Source organism: Colletotrichum higginsianum, chromosome 5, assembly GCF_001672515.1.
Source record: "Colletotrichum higginsianum IMI 349063 chromosome 5, whole genome shotgun sequence".
Lineage (NCBI taxonomy): Eukaryota > Fungi > Ascomycota > Sordariomycetes > Glomerellales > Glomerellaceae > Colletotrichum > Colletotrichum higginsianum.
Window position 1 is genome coordinate 206,002 of NC_030958.1, and position 24,016 is coordinate 230,017.

A 24,016-nucleotide genomic window follows, 5' to 3' on the forward strand; every position below is an offset into this window, starting at 1 on the left:
GCGGACTGAGGGAATAGTCCGTCAACTGTCCGCCATTGCAATGTTGATTCTGTGCAGTGCTATATCGGCACAGTGACTGGTGATGCACCGTTCAACGTCCCGTTTGTTGGTCATTCTGCATCTGACAACACTCCACTCTTGTTCACTTGTTCAGGGACATGGGCGAGCATGACGATTCAAGATTGAAAGTTGCCGAAGGATGTCGGCGCGCTTCGGCGACGCAGGGTTTGTGATGTCGAAAACCTCGGGATTTACACTTATCTCCTCCTTTTCAGTATTGAGAAAATCGCAGGGCTATGTTTTTTTGGGGTATACCGTCCGGATCTCATACAACAGGTGATGCTAGTAGGACTAAAGCGCTTCGTTAAATAACAACGCAGTTCCTGATTCTGTTGCGATGTCTAACCTGAAGTTTCAACACCAACACCTGGCAGACATTACCATCACAAAGTAAACCAACAGAGTCTATCTACCCACTTACATTCCTAACGACTCTCCCAAAGGAATAACCCAAAATGGCTGCACCACCTCTTCCCACCTCTCTTCAGAAGAGCCTCGACGCAACCAAGGTCGAATACGTCAACCTCGGAGCCTCCGGTCTCAGGGTTTCTGTTCCCATTCTGGGAGGCATGTCCCTTGGATCGAGCGAATGGATGGATTGGGTGCTCGACGAAGAGGAGTCTTGCGAGGTTCTCAAGGCTGCCTACGACCGTGGCATCAACACGTGGGACACCGCCAACATGTACTCCAACGGCGTCAGCGAGGTAGTCATCGGCAAGGCCATCAAAAAGTTCAACATTCCCCGCGAGAAACTAGTCCTCATGACCAAGTGCGCCATCCACGTCGGCGAGGAGACGAGCATGTTCGCCCCCATGTACGCCCAGCAGCTGGCGCAGAGCAAGGACTACGTCAACCAGGGCGGGCTCTCCCGCAAGACGATCTTCAAGGCCGTCGACGACGCCCTGGCCCGCCTGGGGACGACCTACATCGACCTCTTCCAGATCCACCGCTTCGACCCGACCACGCCCGTCGAGGAGACCATGAAGGCCCTCCACGATCTCGTCCAGGCCGGCAAGATCCTCTACATCGGCGCCAGCTCCATGTGGGCGACCCAGTTCGCGCAGATGCAGTTCGCCGCCGAGAAGAACGGCTGGACGAAGTTCGTCAGCATGCAGAACTTCTACAACCTGGTCTACCGCGAGGAGGAGCGCGAGATGAACCGCTTCTGCAGGGACACGGGCGTCGGGCTCATCCACTGGTCCCCGCTCTTTGGCGGAGCGCTGGCGAGGCCGCTGGAGGCCGAGAAGACCAGCGTTCGCTCCCAGGCCAAGGGTCTGATGAACCCCGACCTCACCGAGGTCGACGAGAACATCATCCGCAGGGTCGGGGAGTTGGCCCAGAAGAAAGGTTGGAGCATGAGCCACGTTGCGCTCGCCTGGATCAGGTCCAAGGGCGGGGTTCCGATCACGGGGTTCAACTCCATCAAGAGGATTGATGAGGCTGGGGAGTTGCGCGGCAAGATTTTGTCAGAGGATGAAGTGAAGTACCTCGAGGAGCCGTACGTCCCCAAGAATATTGTCGGACACTACTGAGGTTGTCGTACCGTATCTACACAGACTATGCAGTAGCTTCACCTCCCGCGATAGTTTGTCTGTTGCAAGTCAAAATGATGGAAGGAGCTAGAGAAAGACCGCATCTTTGCAGATCTCCTGGTTTTCGATACTTTCAAACTGTCATCGTTTTCCAATCTTAATCTCTGTTTTATTGAGACTCTTGTGCTAGAGAAACTGCAGTACGTTTCGCTTACGACTGCAAAAGTTGGATACTCTTTTGTCGCGATGGAAGTGAATAACCAATCCGGCCCTCGCTGCAAATCGGATCAAGCTTGCGGCACAAGGCACAGTTCACTTGCAGCTCTATCGAGTCATCGGCAACACTGACAGCAGCGGGTTAACTGAATCGGAAAGCCATGCATCCGCTACTTTCTCTGCAAACTCACAGTTCACCTTCCCATCTAATACTACAGCACCTATTTCAACAAGGAAATTGTTATCACCCGGCTGTATTTATAGCGGGACTCTTGGTCATCCTACCAGTCTCCCTCCTTTTGCCTCGAGGACTGCATGTAAACGAATTCCCCAACTAGCGATTGCACGCAACAAGCCACCGCGTCCACTCGGAAGACGTCTCTGCGCGGAAGCTTCCCAAGCTTTGTATGTGGTTAATAGACGATGTGGAGATGTGGGCTCTTGGCCGTGACGAATGTGAGCGATGTAGCAGTGGCTGGTCAGAATGTTGAGGGTCGGGGCGGTCGGTGGGTTCCCGGAGGAAGTATATACACATCAGGCCTTCCAGCTGGGAGTTCGCGGCGCCCGCTGCGAACGCGAGGTGTATGCACGGGGTGAGTTTGGGCTGCATCGTGGCTGGTTCCTGCTGGGAATACGAGGTGAAGCCTGAATCGAAAGAGGGGCAGGAACTCCCCTCGACTGAGAACACCTTACAAAAGACTTGTAGCGGAAGCACATGCTGCAGACTAAAGAATTGAGAATTGATGGTTAGAAGGTGTGGAAAATCAGGGTTGAGAAGTCGGCAAACCCATTTGAACCAAACCAGGAAAAGATTCTGGGGAAAAAAACAAGAGACCTGCTCTATCATATTCTCAGATTGATAAAGGGTAAGAAACTAAAACAGAAGCCTAAGAAGGAAAACATCCAGAAGGCCACTAACTCTCAACAAGCACACACCGTGGCGCATTGTGTGCATCAAGGTTTCCTCGTCATTATCGGAATGGTTAGTCCGGCGGTGGATAACCATCATGTTAGGTTTTCGGCCGTCCGCCACGAGTCATGAGAACATCAGAAAATGAATATCGAGATATTACTGCTTATCGAAACGTGATTCCATGGCTCGTGAAAGTATCTTGTAAGTGAAGAGGGGACATGGCGTCTGACCATCTCGTCAATACCGTCTTAGTGCTCCTGGGACAAAACTCCTGGGTCTCTATTCGCAGCCGAGGGGCGTCAGAGATCGAACCCATCTAGAAGTATAGAGCCGCCAGCATTGTCATTTTCATCAATGCTGTAGAGACTCTCTATCTAGAAGCCGTTGCGACCATGTTTGTGAACACGGAAGGATCGGATATTGACTGAAGACAAGTGGAGTTTTCTTGGAGCAAGAATCGGCCAGCCAAGTACAAGCCCTTGGGTTGGTCCACTGAAAAAGCGCTCGAGTTACTCCGATTATATCGCAACTTGAACGACACCAAAACTGGTGATATCGAGTATCTCGCTGCAGCCAAGAGGTCCAGGTCGACCCGACCCGCTCGCGTTGCTTGCTTGCCTGATCGGGCCAAGACCAAGCGATCTGCCGGCTGGTGTGGAGCCGGGACTGGTGTGTTTAGACGGGACCTGGTCAACCTCGGTCCGCATTCTCCCGACTTAGGACCTTGTTCCGCGATCACTGCAGACACTCTTCACAAACTTGGTCACTTGTCACGGAGATGAGCCGAGCCCATGTCATGCACACTTTTTTGGGTGGGGGAGATTGCATTACTTTTCAACATTTGTTTGTGTATTAACGGTATCAGTAAGAGTTAGTTAGGTATCGAACTGGCCACCAATTGTGGCCACTTTGTAAATCCCCCCACACGCCATGCAACATTCCACATCAACGTTTCGCATTACAATTCAAGTGATGCCCTTAAAATTGGACTCAACTTCAGAGGTGCCTCCAGGCAGTTTACCCGGCATGACGGGTAATATAGTATAGAAAACGAGCGGAAATGGACAACGGGACGTCGGCTTAGACGTTGGAACTGCGACGCTCGACGTTGTCGACGGTGACCTTGTCCAAGACGCCGTTGCGGGCGACCTGAGAGGCAAAGGTCTCGTGGGGCACCCACTTGGCCGAGGTGCGGGGAGTTGTCTCCTCCATCATCTTGTCGACCTGCTCCAGGGACAGGCCCTTGGTCTCGGGAACCAGGAAGTAGGTGTAGACCAGTGCACAGGAGCAGAGACCGCCCCAGACGAAGAAGACGGAGGACTTCAAGTTACCGCGGTTCTCACCGACCATGTAAGGGGTGATGACGGCAATGATGGTGTTCCAGAGCCAGTTGGAAGCGGTGGAAAGGGCGACACCACGGGAGCGCATGGGCAGAGGGAAAATCTCGCCAATGAGAACCCAGGCGCCGGGGCCCCAGGTGGAGGCGAACCAGAAAATGAAGATTGCGATGAAGGCGATCTGAGCGTTGACGGCGGGGATGTTGTTGGCGATGCTCTTGGTGGCATCGGCGGGATCGGGGTGAGTGTGGTTGAAGCCGACAGTGACACCGATGATGGCAACAAGGAACTGGCAGATCAACATGCCAGTTGCGCCCCAGAGGAGGATCGTGCGGCGACCGAATCTCTCGACGGTCCAGAAGGACAGAGGAGTCGAGCAGACGTTGACGAGAGTGAAGACGAGGGAGATCAGGAAGGTGTTGTCAATAGCACCGGTGGACTGGAGGAAAGGAGTCGAGTAGTAAAAGATGAAGTTGACACCGGTCCACTGCTGCATCATCTGAAGAGAAGTACCGAGAATGGTCTTGCGCAAGTTGGAGTTGGCCTTGAAGACAGAACCCTTGAAGCAGTTGGCCCAGGTGCCGAACCAGGTGGTGTTGGGGACAAGCTGGCGCTCGTACTCCTCGTTGGCGACGATCTCGGCGAGCTCGACTTGGATGTACTCCGAGTTCTCGGGCTGGCCACGAAGGCGAGAGAGAGAGCGGGCGGCATCGGCAAGTCTGCCCTTCTTGACGAAGTATCTGGGGGAGTCGGGGAAGAGCATCAGACCGCCGCCGAGGATGATAGCCCAGGGGAACTGGATGGCGATGGGGATGCGGTAGGAGCCAGTGTCGGTTCGGTCCTTGGTGGCGTAGACGACGCAAGCAGCCAAGAGCAGACCGATGGTGATGCAGAACTGGTAGCCGGAGACGAGAGCACCACGAACCTTCTTGGGTGACTGTGATTGTTTGTTAGTGTGATGATTCCTACGGGGATCGGGGATTCAAGGGAGGCGGTTACTCACAATCTCAGACATGTACAGAATGACGACGGCGGACTCGAAACCCACACCAATACCAGCAATGAGACGACCGGCGACGATGGGGCCGAGAGCGGTGTTGACGTTGGTAATCATCTGGATTATGACACCGATCATGTAGATGAGGCAGCCAAGAATGACGGTCCACTTGCGGCCCATCATGTCGGCCAAGTCACCAGCAATGAGGGCACCGAAGAAGGTACCGCAAGATAGGATAGAGACGATGAGGGAAGTGTCGGATTCGCCAATGGATGTGGCGCCGGGGCCCTCGACGGCCTCGATGAAGATCGAGGAACCCAGGACACCGTTGATGTAACCGGAGTCATAACCGAAGAAGATTCCTCCAAAGGAGGCAAAGGCGCAGATCAGGTAGGCCTTCCAGGTGACGGGAGCCTCGATGGCGTTAACATCGTCGGTGACGGCGAGGCCCTGGACAGGCTCGCGCGTCACGCCAGTCTCTTTCTCCATGGTGGAGGGCTGTTTCGCGGGGAGTAGTTGCTACCGCTTCGAGGTGCTCGGTGAGTATTGTTCGAGGAGGAGAGGTGATTGGAATGGATGAGGTAAGAAAGCTTGTCGAGGAGTGAGATTGGCGAGGAAAGCTCGTGAGGGAGGGAAGGGGAATATGACGAGGGGATGAGGGCGAGACGAGGACCTTTTATCAGTCTGGGTGTTGACTGGGACCGGACAAGGTAGGTATGAAGCAGACAAGGTACCTATCCGTATCCATTGGTAGGTAGGTATTGAGGTAGTAGAGGAGTGGCCCAGTCAATTTGCGTCCGTGTCAGTTCGTCCGCCGGGCGTGTCATGGTGGTACCGGCAAAAGACACGGTAGGTAGGTACGGTTGGGAGGAGCCGGGGGGTCTCCGAAGTTCACACTAGGTACTCAAGGTACCTAGGTAGGTAGGAATGAATGGGACGTCAGGCGAATGCTCTCGAGTCTGCTCTACCGCCGTCCGTCAGTCAGTGTCTGTGGAGTGATCCGTGCTAAAGGAGCAGCATGTGGTGTGTGTACTCCGTATGGTGCTTCATCTCCCCTTCCCGAGTCACAGTTCCCTCGAGGACGAACTCCCATTGGGTTAGCCCCGTTGGTTAGCCGTCCCCATATTGGAGCTCCTGCTAGCTCATGCTTAATAGGGCCGATAACTCTTGGGCAGGCGTGGAGGCCGAGGGGAGGGGGGAGGGCGTGTTTGTGTGTGTTCCTTCCTTGGAGGACAGGGGGCTTCCCGACGAGTTGGGAAGGGGCCGCGGGGCGGGCAGGCCACGGGGAAGGAGGCAGGAGGGTGGGAGGGAGGTGTGGGAGGACGAGAGAAACTTGGGGAGGGACTGCCCGCGCTAAGGCAGGAGGAGGGCAGCCAGGTACCTTCCCTCGACTTAAGGTAAACTCGGTACGCGGATGCATTGTCTTCAACCATGGGCTCAATAGAAGGAGACATTACGGTACTACAGTACTGTCCCTTTGGCAACCTTGAGAGACGATGAGCCAAACTCAGTGCCCCGTTGCTTCATTTCCACGAGAATAAGAGCCTTTGGCGGAAGGGGAGACGACGAGCACGTTGGCTTTGGGTTGGAACATTCGACGGGAACCAACTGTCAAGTCAAATCAAGCAGGCGGGAAGGAAGGACCTTGGAACGGGAGATGGACTTTTGCTGCCACGACAGAGCGGAAGCAACACGATGCCCATCGGATGCAAACCAGAAGTGTGCAGGGAAACGTATAATTGGCACCTCGAGAGTGTTTGTGCATTAATCCTCCTAATGACCGTGTGGGTCAGAGCAGATCAACTGTGCAGTCCAGGCTGATCTGGACTGAAGGCGGCCTAACCTAGACCGCGACGGAGGCGAAAGGGAAAGGAGCAGTACAGTATCCGTAGGAGGGAGAGAGAGAAAAAGAAGAAAAAAAAAGAAAGCCGCTAACAAGAAGACAAGTTTAGCGGCCGGTTGACTCATCAGTGGCGTGCGGTTGGCGGTGTCTGCCACTACGAGCGCTAAAACATTTGGAAGACCACAGCCAAAAACCAGACGGACGTGGTTTCTAGCGGCCCCCCTCCCCTCTGGGGAACTACAAACTGGGGACTCCAGTCCAGTGTCTTTGCCTCTAGCGGGGAGCATCCTTTCCACCCACCCCATTGCCTGAGTTGGAGAGTGCAGCCACCGCGCGCAGGTCACGAGTTCCCCCGACGAAGAGAAAAAAGAGACGAAAGAAAAAAAAAAGCTGGGGAAGATTCGCCGTTGTCTCGCCGTCGCGTGGCGTTTTGCGGGGCTAGTCCTTGTCTTTAGTCTCTTATTTTTATGGCTGATGAATCGGCACTAGGCTCGATCCAGACCCTTGACCGCTCCCGGTCGGCCCTGAAGGGCACGAGACTTGAACACTGACTGATGGTGCGTGTCGAGTCCGATTTTTCCCTCTCTCTCTCTACTCGTCAGCACAATTTCTCGTGTTGGACAGTCGGACGGACTGCCGATCTGGGTCCAGACTCGACCCTCGGCTCGGGAGTCGGCTTCGACGAAGACGGCCGGTGACTATGAGAGCGGATGAACCGAACAGAGGGTTGTGTGTGGGTTGTCTCTGTCTCTGACTGTTCGGTTCAAGACGCCGGCCGTTTTTCGAGACATGCCTACCTACCTACTGTGTGTAGGCAATCGTTTTCGCGCGCGGCGACGCCCTGGTTGCCGAAAACGATGTCCCAGTAGAGATTACCTATTGGCATTTCCCTTGGAAATCCTAAAACGTGAAAAGTCCCCAGTATCGGGCCGGTCGTGCTCGAGGTCATTTGATGCTTTTCAAGAGACTTTCACGGCATCGCATTGGCGACAGGCGCAGCAATTAAGCGAAGCGCGCGCCGCCGCCGCAATCCGAAAGGGGAGGGCATGTCACTGCCAACGCCACTGACACTGTCGCTGTGAACTCAACCGCGTCCGTCTTGGCGCGTCGCCCATCTATCTCAGCCACACCATCGCTGACGCACAACACAACAAGTGCGGCGGGGGAGGGGACCAGCTGTCCGCCAAGACTGAACGTGCCGAGCTTGGCTCCGAGCTCATGCAGAAAACGCTGCAAACTAAGGCGCGTCCCTCTCCGGACTCCCCAGAGTCCAGGAATGTCATGCGACAAACTGCTTGGCTACTCATTGATCAATGATATCTACGCCGCATGGAGCCCATGGGGCTGGCCATGACATGGGCTGGCCAGGTAGGGCAGAGAGAGGGATGTGCAGAGCAATCAAAGCAAGAGGAAGATGGTGATGGAATACGCCCGTTTCAGGTCAAGCGCCCGGTTCAACAGTCACACCATCTTTTTTTATTTTGATCTTGCAGCATCTCTCTTCGCCTGTTGCGTTGCTCTGTGTGAGTGAGTGAGTGAGTGAGTGTGTGTGTGAGAGAGAGAGGGTGTCGGTCGGTCACGATCGCTTCGCAGGGCCAATGTCAGAATTTTCAATAGCAAAATTTCAATAGAAAAATTTCAGAATTTTCAGAAATCTTCTTCCGAATCACCCCGATCCTTCCGCTTCACTGGGGGCCTGGCGGTGGGGCTCCCAACTTCCCCGAGGGGTATTCTTTACCCGACGTGATTCCGTGGATTAGGCTCTCTTGTGGGTATAATCAAAGTACAGAGTATGGAGCAAGCGTACGGAGTCAACTTTTCCCCTTTCCTGGAGTCCTGGAGAAGGGAAAGTGAAGGAAAAGAAAAATCATGGATTCATGGAGCTCAAGTTGGGGAAAGCGCCATAGTAACGCCGAGAGGGAAAGCCCCGTGCTCCACAGGTAGGGATGTGACTTCCCCGGCCACTTTTTCGTGGCTATCATTGGCCGGCGATGCCTCCCCTACTGGTCCAGCTTAGCCTGGTGGCTTCCCCCGATTCACCCGCACCCCCCAAGAGTCCAAAACACGCCCCCCCCCCCCCCCCCCCATTGCCCCTCTCTCTCCTCCTGTCAGTCACTTGCACTTCGCACTCTGGCAAGCATTCTTGGTAAGGAATTGGCAATGTCTTGCCATGACTTGCTCGCAGCCTTCCACGTCGGCACTTTGTCTTCTTCTTCTTTTTTTCCCTCTTCTTTTCCTTGGAGAGGGGGGATGGGATTGAGCCCGAGTCTGACACCTGGCGCGTCTGCAACGAACCTCGTGACGCTACGATTTATCATGTATAGCCAGGTGGCATGCTGGACCTCAGACAGCGGCTGCGGCTGGTCAGAGACATCACGACGATGTTGGTTTCTATTGTCTGACTGAGACGGGGAGAGCTACGGATAGGTGCGCCGCACGTAATCTTTTTCTTCGTCTTCGCTACACTCTCTGGCCAATCCTCTCCACCTATCATCCGACCAGTGTTTTGAAAACAACAAATACATACCTAACCATCCACCCTTATTGATTGATGACAAGCCTCTCAGGCGCCGACCTCCACCGAAGTTGTCGATCGGTATGGCTCCTTAGTCCTCACCCCGACTTCGATCCTTGTCCCGGGGGCTTGACGGTTGACGCCCTCCCCGCCACCCACATGAGCCGGCCGCCGAGGCGAAGCCAGCGGTGGTCTCCCGTCCGCATGCTGCAGCCCCTTTCTCGACACTGGCTTGTCGTCTCTTGGCTCTCGACTAACCCATCTTCAGCCCTCGACGCCTACAAGCGACTCGCTTGGGCGACCAGACGCGAAGCTATTCGGGCCATTCGACCTCGCCGGGGACTGCTAGATCTGCCACTTCTCTGAGCCTAACTATTACCCGAACGGCATGCGCCGGATGCAGCCCCGTTCCATCCCATCCCATCCCATCTCATCATCCCGCACTTTCTGCCCTCCTCCCCCGACTTGTCCAGCTTCCCCCGAAATACCCCATCATCTCTCCTCCAATCCCCCGGCCCCGGCGCCCTAATGGGACAATGCTCGGTGGTACTCCATGCGCTAACTGCCTCCAGACAGTTGCCTCTAGACGCATCGCTCATGTGTGCAAATTGGCCGAGTTCCAGTCCGTAGTGGATCTGGCTCAAATGCGCCCCCAACCGCCGTCTCTCCACGCAACAACCACCGCCACCACCATGGGGAAGAATCGGGGGGCTCTTCCACAGCCTGTTGATGCGGGTATCCAAACTTGACGAACCGTAACCCAGATACGCGCTTAAGCACTCGTCCGATTCCGGGGACTCTCGGAGTGCTGCGCTCACTTTTGGTGCCGTCTCCGTCCCATCCGTAGACAACACATGTCGCCTCGTACCACCTCGGCGCCTGACTCAGTATGCGCAGCTGTTAACGGACCCAAACAATATCCCCCACCAGTCTGGCAGTCACCCACCGGGCCACCGAAGACCAAAGCGCGCCCAGTTGACAGGCTTCCAGCCGAGTCTTCCCCGGCGCCTGTCGCCTGTGGGTGCTTTCCGAGCCATCCTGGTCGGGCCTTCGTACCAGGTGCTTACTCTTACCTGTCACGGCTGTGATATCGGCCCGTCTTTGATAACGGCCCCATTCCACCATGCCCGAAACCACGACTGTGGCCCTGTCCAGACTGGCGCCTGGCCTTGCTTTTTGCTTTCTGCATCGTTTCTTCGTTTCTTCGTTTCGGAGTTCGGCCGAGTTTGGGTTTGGGGTCGATTTCCCCGGCCTTCACCCATCGCCCTGACGTTCCTCTCCAGGTCTCCTCTTTGTTCTTCCCCATGGGCAACTATGGTAAAACGACCGCGTTTTCGCCGGTCGCCTGATCTCTGACGCATCATCTCGTTTACAGTCTCGCGCAAGTTGGTGTGCGAACAGGCTTTGAAACCGTCTAACCGGTAACCCGACAGCCCGTCACCGCATGACCAGTCACTCACTCACTCCACGGGGTCTCCGGACACGGGCGCGCAGTCGGTCCCCACCCGGAAGGATTGTCTTTTGGGCGTCTTCCAGACTTTACTCCCCACTGCGGGGAGGCCATCATTAAACAGCGAAACACCCCTGTCGTCCTCTGTGGACCACTCCAAGGAAGAAGGAAAAAACAGCAAAAGATGAATGAAAATCCAGTTCCGAACTTCTCGCTGCAAACTGTGGAACATGACACGATTTTCATCACGTGGTGGTGTCTCGTCCCGGCCCTGTATTCCAAATTTACCCACTGTTCTTTTTTTTTTTTCTTTCTCGCACGGAACCGCAACACATCACGATCAAGCCCGGCGACCAGGCATGGCGTCCCAGGACCGCGGGACACGTGAGTCGCAGGTAATGTGAGTCGACGTCGCCTCGTGCTTTGGTACTGGCTGGTGCTTCTGGCGTCGTGCTCCGTTGTTTTATTCTTCACCCATTCCAAATGTCCATCGGCACGGATGCCAAAGCTAAGGATTGGTAGGTGGCGACCATGGTAGATGAGCCGAACCACCGGATTCTAGCGTTGGAGTCAGGTGAAGCTTGGCCTGGCCCGAGCCCGACCCCTGTCCGGCTACGCCGCCAACGAACGAGCCTCGGAAGACGTCGTCGCCACGCCACTTCTGTCACTATTCTGTTTGCCAACGGAATTGCCGACTAGCAGCTGCCACGGATTTCGACCCGACGGCCGGCTCCGGACTCGGGTTGCTTGGATACGGCTACGATATTCTGAAGTCGCCTCCTATGCATCCCGGCCGTTCACCATCCGATGCACAACTATTCGCGTTCTCTGCTTGCGGGGTCGAGCTTCTTTGTCATGACGACTGGCCCTTTCTTGAGACACCGCAGATCCGGGGAAGCCCGCCACCAAATCGCCGCAACGTGCGAACGCGCCAAGAGGCGCCGCCCAGTTCGGCAGGGGAGCAGAGCGATCAAGCTATTGAGCGATCAGGCCAATCCGAACCAAAGTGGCTTGTCACCTGCCAACTGCAAGCGAAGGATCAGCCACCCGACTCTTCCTCCAGCCTCCAATGACCGTGCTTCTGGGCGCAAGTGTTTCTTCGCATTCATGGGTGTTGATGCACAGACTTACCATGTTGTTCCTGGTGCAACTACACGACACAGTTGGCCTCAAGATGACAATTTGTCCCGCTTACTATCCGTACTCAGGCCTCATTGCCCAACCACCTCGTCGATCCATACAAAGAAGTAGGTTGTCATGGTTGCATACGAGTGCTCGCGCCGGTGATCAAGCTTCAAATGGAAACACTAGCCTGGAGACTCGCTCTTTGTCTGGTCGCCCGACTAAAAATCACGCTTCGTTGATGTTAGTTGTCTGGCAAAGTACGGGGTTGTCATTTGTGCTAGGGGTAGGAGGCTGTCCTCGAACATTCAAAGCGACGCAAAAATGGCCTGCTTCTGGGGAGGGATCTGCGCGTATTGTAATGAATATTGTAGTAGGTTCCCGAATTGAGTTGATTCGCTCTGTGGTTGCAACGATTCCAAGTGCTTGGTGTGTCGGGCCAGTGATTCTGGATCCCATCGATGGCTCTTCGTAATGCCTGTACAAAGTAGACGGTGCCGATAGGGGGGGGTGGGGGGGGTAGACTAGCTGCAGCTTGAGGAGCGAGCTTTCTGGTTGAGGCCTGAGCCTAGCCTAGCCAGCCTGGTTCAACTTTTCGGTACTTGTTAGTTAAAGTTGGCGAAGTGCATGTTTGTGAGCTTTGGTATTGAGGAAACAAGCTTGTTCCGGCTTCCTGGTCAATGGCCATGTTTGAGTGTCACAATTCAGTGGTTGAAAAGCATGAAGAATGGCAGGTGATGTCTCCCCGGTGTCCTTGGACATGGATGAACGAGGGAACGTGAACAGACGAAGAGGCACGTCAGCCACAGTTGCACAACGAACAAACCGTGGTGGGTTTACCTGTGTCAATGGACAGCATAAGCCAGGGTTCCCGTCGAAAACATGGCGCTGCCTTGGCGTTTCACAGTTCTATACATTCAGCTCGAGACAGTGCATTGAACCTCTTGTGCAACTGCTACGCGCGATCTCGTGACGGTAGAGCCCAGCATTCGAAAAAGCGTTTGCTCACTGCAGGCAGTGTACAATGCGGGTTCGCCGGCACACAGGCCGTGTTGTCATACCCTGACGTCTGATTAAACAGGACGGTCTTATTTGGACTACCTTCAGGACACTATGGCGCATTGGCGCATAGTATTAGATAACTAGATGAGATGGGGCTGCGAGCTTGCCAAGAGGTTGCGGGGGAGCCGGTGTGCTGTTGACTTTGTGTCCCATGTTTTACAAGTATCCCAGATGATGTCGTAGGCAGAGGCAATGCGCAATCTTACCTCAGCTAAGTCGGACCTCGGATGGGTGATGGGCATAGCGTGGAGACCGTACGGAGAACCAAGTATTCGTCGCAGCAGCGTCAAAAGGGGGCAACATGAGGTGTATGCACTTTCTTCCACAGTTAATTGAATGAGCATGGGTGCTGTCAAATATAACTTGAGTCCGGGGCGGACAGATGGGGGTTTGTCTGGGATGTACCCTTCATCGCTTTCGTCCCCAACGTCATCAGGACAGAATTAAAATCATGGGCCAATCTGCCCGGAGATTTACTCGCGGCTCAGGACTCGATCGCCGCAATAGTCAAGGGGGGGGGGTTCATCATCGGGAGCTTTGGCTTTGCGAGGACGTGCTCTTTTTGGGTTCGTCGTTCTGTTCTATCGTGGTGAGCTGTTTCTGATTCGATTGCAGCAAGGCTCCAATGACCTTGACGCATGCACCCAAAGGGAGGCAAGGTGCGTGTTGTGTTGTTAACGGCAAAGCCTTGAAGGTAGGCCCCTGCGTAACCTTGCGCATGAGTCGGCGGTCAGGAATCGTCCCCTTTTTCTCCCATTTCTTCGGACGTAGAAGATTGCCGTTACAGATAGATCATGGCTTGGAGGGTTCTTTTTGCAGCATTGGAATACGCAGGAATCGGTGCGACTACGTCCGGAAGTGTTAATGGAGGCCGGTTTCTGCCGCCGGCGTCATGTAGCTAATCGGGCGCCGCAGACCCAGTGGGGCAGGCTCCCGGTGTGGGGCCGCCTCCGTTGAGGCCCCGATACCCGATGGGATGAAGCTGCTCAAATTTGGGCATCCTTCGAACCTTTACAACGGCTACGGAAATGGGCTTGTCTTGGGTTTAAATTCCGCTGGCATGCAACTGGCAATCCGACTCATCGTTTAGGGTTCTGACGCTTTTGGCAAAAGTGTGTCGGGAGCTTCGAAGGAGGACAGTCACCGATGCGATCATACCCTCTAACTGATGCTCCCGACGTTATTGCGTGCGTTGATGGGTTGCGTTGTCGACGCTGACGCGCATGCTGGCGTCGTCAGCGATCGGGCCGTGGCGACGACGCATTTGCGGATGTTGCTTGTGAGAAAGAAGAGAAGTGCGAAGAGAACAGGGATGGGGTTGATCTCTTCTTCCCTCCTTCAGTTTCTCCTTGCCCATATTGTATCATTTTTTCAATCAGGGTTCTGTGTCAACATCGGCATCATGACCGCTTACACGGTTTGTTGGCCTGTTCCTTGCCATCGCTCCAATGGTTTCCTAAACAGGCAATACTTTCCCCATCCTCCACCACCGTCGGATAGATGCCGAGCCCTAGTAGCAAAAGACAATGAATGAAAAACTTGCTTACGTGGACTGCAGACCCTCGGTGCAATAGGACGCCCAATCAGCCGGAATCCGATAGTCAACGACCTGCCCTACGAAGCGTAGCGCGGCTGATTATGACGCCGGCTTACCCATCCACCCATGCGGTCCCTTGATAGACCACTGCGTGTGTCGTTTTGCGAGACAGCAGTGCTGTTTTAAGGCTTCATATGCTGCCTCATCCGCATGTCAGCGAGAGGGAATATTACAACATTCATCCAGTTCTACGGCTGTAATCTTGCGAGAAGAATGGCGAGCAACGCCATTTGCCCGCCGGGCAGCAACAACCAGTTTGGGCCGCGTATAAACTTCGGCTGCCGTCATTTCGACTTTACACTTCTATTCGAGGATGCCATCTTCCATGTGCTTCCTTCGGCAGTATTTTTGCTTCTGGTACCGTTCCGGGTTTACTCGCTCTGGCGCGCGCCAGTGAAGTTGGCAACTTACAGGCTTGCGTTGTGGAAATTGGTACAAACCTCAGAATCTCGTCCGCCGGAATGTTGGCCGTGGAAGTTCACTTACACCGATTTCAGGGTCCATTGATCGTGTTGGCGGCACTCCACTTGGCGTTTCTCATCGTACAAACCAAGACATCGGCTCTTCGCACAGATGTATCCCTTGCAGCAGGAGTCCTCAACTTCATCGCCGTCCTCGCAGCGACATTCCACTCCTACCTCGAAGACCAACGCTCCATTCGCCCATCGGACCTTCTCATACTCTACTTCTCTGCCTCTGTATTTCTCTCCCTACCCCGTCTGAGAACCCTGTGGCTGGTCTCCTCCGGCGGCGCGCCAAAGGTGCTATGGACAGTCATCCTCGCCCTCACGACCTTTATAGTTCCCCTCGAATCCGTCAGCAAGAGGAAGTTCCTGCGGCCCCCGTACGAAACTCTCACCAAGGAGGAAGAGACAGGCTTCTGGGGCCGCAGCTTTTTCACGTGGCTCCTCCCCTTCTTCCGCTTGGGGTACTCGCGCATAATCCATATCCGGGACATTCCGGACGTCGACGCCGACCTCACGGGCGAAGTGGCCGGAGAGAAACTGGAGAGGGCTTGGGCGAGGCGGAAGGGCCGCAAACACCACGCACTGTTCCGGGCGAACTGCGCCGCGTACCGCGGGACCCTCGTCCTCGGCGTCGTCACGCGCCTCTGCCTCACCGCCTTCACCTTCTGCCAACCCTTCCTCATCACGGCGACCGTAAGGTTCATGCAGACGCCCAAGACGCCCCAGTCGGAGAGATACGGCCAGGCGCTGGTCGGCGCGTGCCTGCTCACGTATCTCGGCCTCGCTGTCTCCCGTGCGGCCTTCTCGAGGCAGCAGTACCGCTTCACGACCATGATCCGGGCGGGGCTGACGTCCGTGGTGTTCAGGCAGACCGTCTCGCTGAGGGCGGATGACCTTAAGGACAACGCGGCCGTGACGCTGATGGGTACCGACATCGAGCGCATCGTGACCACTTTTGTTAATCTTCATCAAGTGTGGGCTGCTGTTCTCGAGGTCGGCATTGCTATCTTCCTCCTCCAACGCCAGGTAGCGGCGGCATCGGTCGTCCCCGTCGTTATTTCAATCGGTACGTCAACCGAGGAGATGCTCCCTCTTTTTTCTTTTCTTTTCTTCCTTGAGAAATGTATTCATGGCTAACACAACGACCCCAGTCTGCGCTCTCGGCGTCATCCCTATCTCCAAGACCATCGGTAAAGCCCAGACGGTTTGGATCGAGTGCCTCCAAAAGCGGGTGGCTGTCACGGCTTCCATGCTTGGTGACATGAAGGCGATCAAGATGCTGGGTCTGCCGGACGTGCTGTCCACCGTCATCACAGAGCTGCGACGCATCGAACTGAGCGGCTCAGAAAAGTTTCGGAAGCTGCTCCTTGCCCAAATACTTGTTTGTAAGCCACGATATGACCCTCCAGTTTAGTCGCACAGCTACGTGACTGACGGTTGAGCAGCTATCTTCCCCATCGAACTCGCCCCGTTCGCGACGTTTGTCATCTACAGCATCATCGCCGTCACCACCAAGGAACAGACCCTGACAACCACCAGCGCCTTCACGGCTCTGTCTCTCATCAATCTTTTGACGGAGCCGCTGCTCATGTTCTGTCAGGTTGTTCCCAGCATTGTGCAGGGCCTTGCCTGCTTCAAGCGCATCGAGGAATTCTGCCTGAAGGATTCGGGCGTGAAATCAGGTGAGAGTGTCCATTCGGACTCTGCATTCGACGATTCTGCCAAAAGCGGCGTAGAGCTTGAGTCTCAAAATTTGCAGCTCAAATCGGGAGACGCACTTGTTCTATTCCATGGCGCCAAGATTTCATGGTCCCCAGACTCTGATTTGGTCTTCAAGAACCTCACCCTGACCATCAAACGCGGAACCACCATGATCACTGGCCCCGTCGGGAGCGGAAAGTCTTGCCTCCTTGAGAGTATACTTGGCGAGACATCAATTGGCGCTGGAACCAGAACATTCACGGGCTACAGTGCCGCCTACTGCCCGCAGACGCCTTGGATGATGAACAACACCATCCGGCACAACATCACCGGCGGCTTAGAGTACGAGCCAAAGTGGCTCGAGCAGGTTCTCTGGTTGTGCTCCCTGACGGAAGACATTAACAACATGCCCGAAGGTGACTTGTACAATGTTGGAACCAACGGAGTCGGGTTGAGTGGAGGCCAGCGACAACGTATTGTAAGTTTTGTAAAGCCTTCCTCCTATCCCCGTGGAGTCGATTGACTTACGTTGCGAAAGGCTTTAGCTCGTGCTGTGTACTCCAGACATCGGGTTCTCATCCTCGATGACATCTTCAGCGGGCTCGACTCGAAGAGCGTCAGCCAGATTTCGGCTCGCCTTTTCGGCATTGACGGCCACTTTCACCGGAGTGGCCTCTCGGTGGTGCTGGCCACCCACACTCGTAAGTCCACTTTTGAAAGTGTTTTCCATTGTTTCATCAGCTGACAGACACATACAGGTGTTTTACTTCGCCACGCGGACGAAGTGGTCGTCCTTAACGACGGCGAGGTGACAAGCCAGGGCCCATACAAGCAAGTTCTCACCGAGTCGTCCAGCATCGTTACCAAAGCAGACACGGAAAGGGAAGACGTCAGCAGCGAAGCAGATGTAGCAGTCGATGAGCCAGTGAAGCCCGCGCATTTGCAAACTTCATTGGACTCTGAAGAAGGCCGCCTGCGCCAGAACGGATCCTGGTCCGTTTACAAGTACTACTTCGAGCGTGCTGGGTGGGTTGTAATTTCACTGTTTATACTCTCCAGTTTTACGGAAGCGTTCTGCAGCGGTTTCACAAGTAGGTGTATTCGTGGTCTATGAGTCATCCCGCTCGTTTTGCTAACCCGTAATCCAGCCATCTGGTTCCAGTGGTGGGTGGAAGCCAACGAGAAACGACCAAACGACAACCTCGGCAAGTACCTCGGGGTTTACGCCCTATTGTTTACCGTGACGTGTATTGCGATGTGCGTCGAATGTTGGTGAGTCTTCATTGTCAAAGATTTCTTGGGCCAAGACACAAAATTGACCGGCGTAGGGTGCTCTTCATCCGCATCATCAGCTCAACGGCCCTGGGCCTGCATGCCGACCTTTTACGAACTAGTCTGAGGTAAAATGACCGGATTCTCTGGCGGTGGTATATGCTTGCTGATGATGTACATCGTAGGGCGCCTTTGAGCTTCTTTCAGTCGACGGACACCGGCTCGATTACCAATAGGTACGTCTGCAGTCTTCACCTCATGTATACACACAGAAACTAACGGCAGCACGCAGATTCAGCCAGGATTTGAACCTCGTTGACACAACCCTGCCTTCGAATGCTATCAATTTCGTGTCGAGTACGTGATTCGCCCCCCAGATCCTTTGTCTTGGTTGGATACTCCTGATCACCGCCGCTTACGCTTTGATACTTTACAGATGCCTGCGCATGCATTGTCAGGCTAGTCATACTCTGCGTCATGGGAAAGTACCTGGCGACTTCGGTTCCTCTGCTCGTAGGAGTGCTCTTCTTCGTCCAGCGATACTACCTCCGCACATCCCGCCAAGTGCGTCTCCTCGACATCGAGGCCAAGGCACCCATCTACACGCACTTCCTCGAGAGCCTCAAGGGCGTGACCACGATCCGCGCCTACAAGTGGCAGGGCGGATTCAAGGACCGCAACACGGCGCTGCTGAACACGTCCCAGAAGCCGCACTACGTGCTCGCATGCATCCAGTTGTGGCTGGCCCTCGTGCTGGACCTCGTCGTCGGCGTCCTGGCGCTCATCATCGTCGCCATGGCGACGTCCCTGATCGACACCTTCTCCCCAGGGGCGGTGGGCGTCTCAATGGTGCTGGTGCTGGGGTTCAACACCAGCCTGGCGATGACGATCAAGAACTGGACCGCGCTGGAGACTTCCATCGGGGCCGTGGCCAGGGTGAGGGAGTTTGCGGAGACGACGCCGTCAGAGGTGCGAGATCTCGGCGATGGCGGCGTTCCCCCGTCCGGGTGGCCGCTAAGGGGCGGCATCACGTTCGAGAACACCACCGCCAGGTACACGGAAGACGGTGAGGCCACTCTCAAGGGCCTATCCCTCTCCATCTCCCCGGGCCAAAAGGTTGCCGTGTGCGGGCCGTCCGGTAGCGGCAAAACGTCCCTCGTCCTCTCCCTGCTGCAGATGATCGAGGTGACGGACGGCAGGGTGCTCGTCGACAACGTCGACCTCGCCGGCCTGGGAAGGGCGGAAGTGCGCTCGCGAATCAATGTCATCCCGCAGGAGCCCTTCTTCATGCCGGGCACCGTCCGCTTCAACCTAGACCCCCACTCCCGCACGAGTGACGAAGATCTTGGGGCGGCGCTGGACAAGGTCGGCCTCCTGGGGAAGATCGGCACGGCGGGCGGGCTGGACGCAGACCTGGACGCCGACGGCTTCTCGGTGGGCGAAAGGCAGCTGCTGGCTCTGACGAGAGCTTTGATTTCCAAGAGTCAGATCCTGGTTCTGGACGAAGCTACAAGCAGGTATGATGATGTTCACCGTCCGGATGTTTTCGTTGCGTTTGAGTGAAATCCATTGGCTGATACACTGTCATCCAGCGTTGATCAGGATACGGAGGCCAAGATGCAGAGCATCATCGAGAGCGAGTTCTCCCAGCAGACTGTCATCGCCGTTATCCATAGGCTGAGGTACATTGAGCAGTATGACAAGGTGCTGCTCCTTAAGCGAGGGGAGGTAGTGAGGTGGGGTTCGCCAAAAGAACTTCTCGAGATGGACACGGAGTTCAGGGAGTTTGCGGAGGCTATGCAGATTTCGCACTGATGAATGGGTACGTTGGTTTATATGTCCACTGCATATGTCAAAAGCTCTTCTGTGTCACGAATTAGACTGTTGTTTTGAGCAGGAAGGAAGAAATTTGGGTTAGCGAACTTTAAAGGGATAGTAACGGAGCTCTACAAGTAGCTGAAACAGATAGCCTTGGAGAAATACCATGGAGCCGCAAGTAGCAGGGATAAGCGTCTAGAGTTTGATGATAATCATGGTGGCACAGATAGCAGGACCGCTAAGCTTGGGCGTTCAGGGAACCCCTGAAGCATACCATGACATCTTTATCTCAAACATGGCCCAATTCCCTCAGAACCTCCAGCTCAAGATTTTCGTTGTCTGCTTTAGTGAAGTTGACAGGAGCCTTGATATCAGCCTTACGAACCCAGCCGCGACGAATATCCAGAGATGGCTTTAGACTGTGAGCCGCCACCCACTTCTCCTGAAACCGAACGCCGACGTTCCTTGTCATACTTCTCCTTTTCGACTGACTAATGACCCGAAGGGCTTGTATCAACTTTGAATGGCACTGGTTATGAGGCAACAGGCGAGAGGTCCGCTTTTTGAATAAGAAATACCAGCTGAGCGAGAGATTGGAGAGGCCGAGGACGTTGTCCTTGAGTCCGTATTCGTAGGCAAAGGGGTAGAAGCCCGCCATCTCCCAGTCGACAATGGCGGCCAGATCGTAGCATGGGCTCGTGCCCTCTGCTAATCGCGGCCTGACGAGGATGTTGCGTGGCTCGAGGTCGTTGTGGCAGAAGACGACGTGGCGCTTGAGCTCGTCGAGGTCTGCGTTTGTCAACTCGGCCCGGCCGATGTCTGCAAACGCCGATTCGAGTATGACACCACCCCCATCGACCTCCCGAAGAGTGTAGTTGCGTGACATTGGCTCGCTTTCTTGGAGTATTCCTCTTAGTAAATGCTTGATTTCAGGGAAATCTCCGCTCCGCGGGCCGCCGATTGGCGCATGGCCGGGTTGCGTGCCAGCTTCATGGATATCGTGGTCTATCATCTGAAGCTTCTCCACGGCAGAAGCCACCGAATCCACTAAGTGCATCTGATCGTCTGGACCAAGAGCGTCCCATACCTCCTCAAGCGGAATGGTTCCTGTGAAGTACTCCGACACGGCGTACTCAACCCGTCTCCCGTCCTCGGTCGTCGTGGTACCAACAACCACGACGTGAGGGACGAGATCGGGTAGTTGAGCTTGCGCGAGCTTCTGGATGGCCGCTAGCTGGTGCAAACCACGTCCTGACGATGCTTCCAGCCGGACAAGAAGATCCTTTGGATGGCCGGGGAGAGCGGCGGCCTCGGGGTGGATGCTGAACGTACATGTGTCGAACGTGTGGGAGATGATGTTGCAGTCGGCGGGCTTGAGGTCGACGCCTGAGAAGATGGTGCCCAGGGTTTTCTCATCCGGAAATAGATCACATTTCGAAACCGACATGTCGAGAAAGGAAGTTGGTTGACTTTCATGGAACGACTAAATGAAGTAGAGTTCGGCAACAAAGCTTCAAAAAGAGGAAGAAAGAAGAGAGAATGAGGAGGAGCCCGCTGACATTTCAATAGCGAGATTCTCGCGACATGTAGGAACATGCAAGTTACACAGGCTTACTCTCCGGACTTTGCCGACTTGTAAGACCATTGGTCTTGGCCTATCTGTACCCGAGTACCTAGGCAGTCGAGGGGCACTTACCCAGATACCTGACATAAGGCGCCTAAGCCCGCCGAGTATCGCGGCATCGAGGCTGAGGTCTTTTTCGACGAGTCCATCAACCGCAAGAAGTTCCCCGGCAAGCAGAGTATCTCGCTCTTCGACGCCCAGAACGTCGGCCTCGTGTCCCCCGAATGCAGCATCAAGGTTTTCCAGCAGTTCAATTTGGAGATTAGGGCTTCATCACCTGTGCGTAGAGTACCATGCATATACAGGTATCTCACTTGCCTGCATATGCATGTCTCACTGATATCGACAAGGTCGGCCGAATCCCCCTCCCTCTGCGGTTTGTTCTTCATCGTCGGCGCCATCATCGGCGGCCTCGGCGGCTCCCTCCGGACAAACAAGCCCGCCGGCTGGGCCGGCATCGCTTTCATCTATATCTACGGCATCAACTTTACTTACTCGTTCGCGCCCATCGGCCGGGTCCCCCATTCCGAGATCTTCAACTTAGTAAACCGCTTAAAAGCCATGGCCATCACCGCCAGCACCACCTCAATGTGCAATTTCACTACGCCAAGGGCCTGTGCAATGATGTTGAACACCGGGCACGATTACGCCTGAGCACGATATATCTCTTGGTGCCTGGAAAAGTTTGCCGCATGGTCTTGTATCAGTAAAAGTACAAGAACCAAATATGATCATATGGAATCTACCGTTCTTTTTTGTCAATGGTAAACTTTACCGCCGTCATGATGTAATTTGGCCACGTGTCCTTTGTAGAGGCAGATATTACAAACTACCACATCCCTGGAGGCACCTGGAAATGTGCAACACTAGCTAGTTTGTGGAAGATCTTTACTATTTGATCTCAGGCTACTCGCTGTGTCGTACAAGTGAGATGTAAAGGCTGAATTGTGTTGATCTTTGGGTTGGCTGACAGCTACTGGGATCCTGACACAGGGAAGGACCAATAATGGAACGGAAGACATGGATACGGAGACACGAAAGACTCATGCCATGGCCCGAAACTACACTGATTATTCCCCAGAACTCATGAAGGCAGGTTGTTCTAGAAAGCTCTCCCTTCCGTTCGCGTTGGGGCTCAAGCTACTGCTGGGCGATAAAAACCTGTAGTCAAGGGGCTTGTGTAGCCTCATGTTGCCGAATTGCGAATCGACTGGGAAGACTTCAAACCATTCCCCAGACAAAAGATCGCAAGGTCTCGATCCATCCATGAGGAATACCTCATCACATCAACTTCATAAACAACAATGAAACGCATGAACCTCACATGGCAGATCTGTGGCGCCGCCAGATGCCGATCGCCTGTGATACTTGAGGTTTCGCCTCTGGAATGGAAGGTGACTTAACTTTGTTAGTTTCTCAACATCGAAGCCCTTCTGGCCGTAGTCACGAGCCATCACTAGTATTCATTACATGAAACCACCGCAAGGAGCAACAAGACCGGATCAAACGGTAGCTTGGGAAATCTAACAACCCCCATCCGGGACAGTCGCCCTTCCTTCTATCCAACGCTCTCGTCCGACGAGCGCCGCAAAGTTCTCAGCAGAGCCAGCCGTATACAAGCTCATACAGCAACAACTTCAACCGCAGCGCTGACAGACACAGCACCGATAGAAAGGATGAAAGCTTGGAATACAGCCAACGAATCATGGACCCCCACAACCACCCTCAGTCGCTTACGCCCCTTCGACACCAAACGGATAGGGAAACCGGAAACATCTGGGAGGAAAGCATCTACAGGATGTACGGAGACATCAAGACACCCAAGGAGCCGCCACCGCCACCACCACCACCAGCCAACCCAAAACATCAACCGCAACTCGGTTTTGAGCAGCCGGAAGAGGACGAAGCAGACGACTCTTTCGATGAGGGGGTCTCATGGCACCCCGGCCCTCAGCTGGAACCGCAATGGCCCCGCTATAGCCGGCCCCCACAATTCCGGGCCGGAGCGATCGGAGCAGAGACGTCAGGCCCCGCCCCGAGGTCAGCCGTTGAACCAGCAGCACAACAGCATAACGGCAAAGGGAATTATTGGCGCTTGCATGTCAGCGTCGACGTCGGTGGTGGCGGTGACAGTGGCCGCTCTTGGTTGTGGAGCACCAACGGACGCGTAGGGCTCAACATCAACTTTGGAACCCCGTTTGCGAATGCCGCTGATCCGCTGATTTCCCTCCGGTAGTCAGAGAGAATATGGCGGCGAGTATGCCCGTCAACATTCCCTTCGGCGTCCCGATCAATCTCCTGTGCGGGCTGTGGCGGAGCGGGACAGTCTTTTATTGGTAGTGTATCTCAAAGCAGAATTGAGAGTGTGTCTGTTTCTGAATCTGTGTCTTTCAGAACATACATCACAATGACGTTATTGAGGCCCGAAACCTGCTTGATCAGGGACGCATGCGCATTTATATCATGACTCAAGACTGGAGGGCCGCCCAC

The 24,016-nt window shown here is 54.7% G+C and overlaps 6 protein-coding genes across 6 annotated transcripts; 4 read left to right on the top strand and 2 right to left on the bottom strand.

The window, feature by feature from the left end:
• Positions 1-515: 515 nt before the first annotated feature.
• Positions 516-1,592, top strand: CH63R_07000 (Aldo-keto reductase; the record flags this gene model as incomplete). Its single annotated transcript, XM_018301975.1, has 1 exon — positions 516-1,592. One exon carries the CDS (start codon positions 516-518, stop codon positions 1,590-1,592), a length of 1,077 nt encoding a protein of 358 aa, XP_018156753.1.
• A 2,209-nt stretch (positions 1,593-3,801) lies between these two features.
• CH63R_07001 (Hexose transporter) lies at positions 3,802-5,544 on the bottom strand (the record flags this gene model as incomplete). The annotated part of the gene is made up of 2 exons (XM_018301976.1): positions 3,802-4,995; positions 5,062-5,544. The coding sequence occupies 2 exons, from the start codon at positions 5,542-5,544 to the stop codon at positions 3,802-3,804; spliced, it is 1,677 nt and encodes a 558-aa protein (XP_018156754.1).
• Positions 5,545-11,394: 5,850 nt separating this feature from the next.
• Positions 11,395-11,936, top strand: CH63R_07002 (uncharacterized protein; the record flags this gene model as incomplete). The annotated part of the gene is made up of 2 exons (XM_018301977.1): positions 11,395-11,506; positions 11,563-11,936. 2 exons carry the CDS (start codon positions 11,395-11,397, stop codon positions 11,934-11,936), a joined length of 486 nt encoding a protein of 161 aa, XP_018156755.1.
• Positions 11,937-14,857: 2,921 nt separating this feature from the next.
• CH63R_07003 (ABC transporter) lies at positions 14,858-19,899 on the top strand (the record flags this gene model as incomplete). The annotated part of the gene is made up of 12 exons (XM_018301978.1): positions 14,858-15,076; positions 15,142-16,177; positions 16,263-16,496; positions 16,557-17,290; positions 17,351-17,513; positions 17,571-17,903; positions 17,961-18,084; positions 18,141-18,212; positions 18,270-18,320; positions 18,377-18,441; positions 18,521-19,601; positions 19,677-19,899. The coding sequence occupies 12 exons, from the start codon at positions 14,858-14,860 to the stop codon at positions 19,897-19,899; spliced, it is 4,335 nt and encodes a 1,444-aa protein (XP_018156756.1).
• A 292-nt stretch (positions 19,900-20,191) lies between these two features.
• CH63R_07004 (uncharacterized protein) lies at positions 20,192-22,051 on the bottom strand (the record flags this gene model as incomplete). The annotated part of the gene is made up of 3 exons (XM_018301979.1): positions 20,192-21,385; positions 21,599-21,794; positions 21,864-22,051. 3 exons carry the CDS (start codon positions 22,049-22,051, stop codon positions 20,192-20,194), a joined length of 1,578 nt encoding a protein of 525 aa, XP_018156757.1.
• Positions 22,052-23,231: 1,180 nt separating this feature from the next.
• Positions 23,232-23,762, top strand: CH63R_07005 (uncharacterized protein; the record flags this gene model as incomplete). The annotated part of the gene is made up of 1 exon (XM_018301980.1): positions 23,232-23,762. The coding sequence occupies one exon, from the start codon at positions 23,232-23,234 to the stop codon at positions 23,760-23,762; it is 531 nt and encodes a 176-aa protein (XP_018156758.1).
• Between the last annotated feature and the right edge of the window lie 254 nt (positions 23,763-24,016).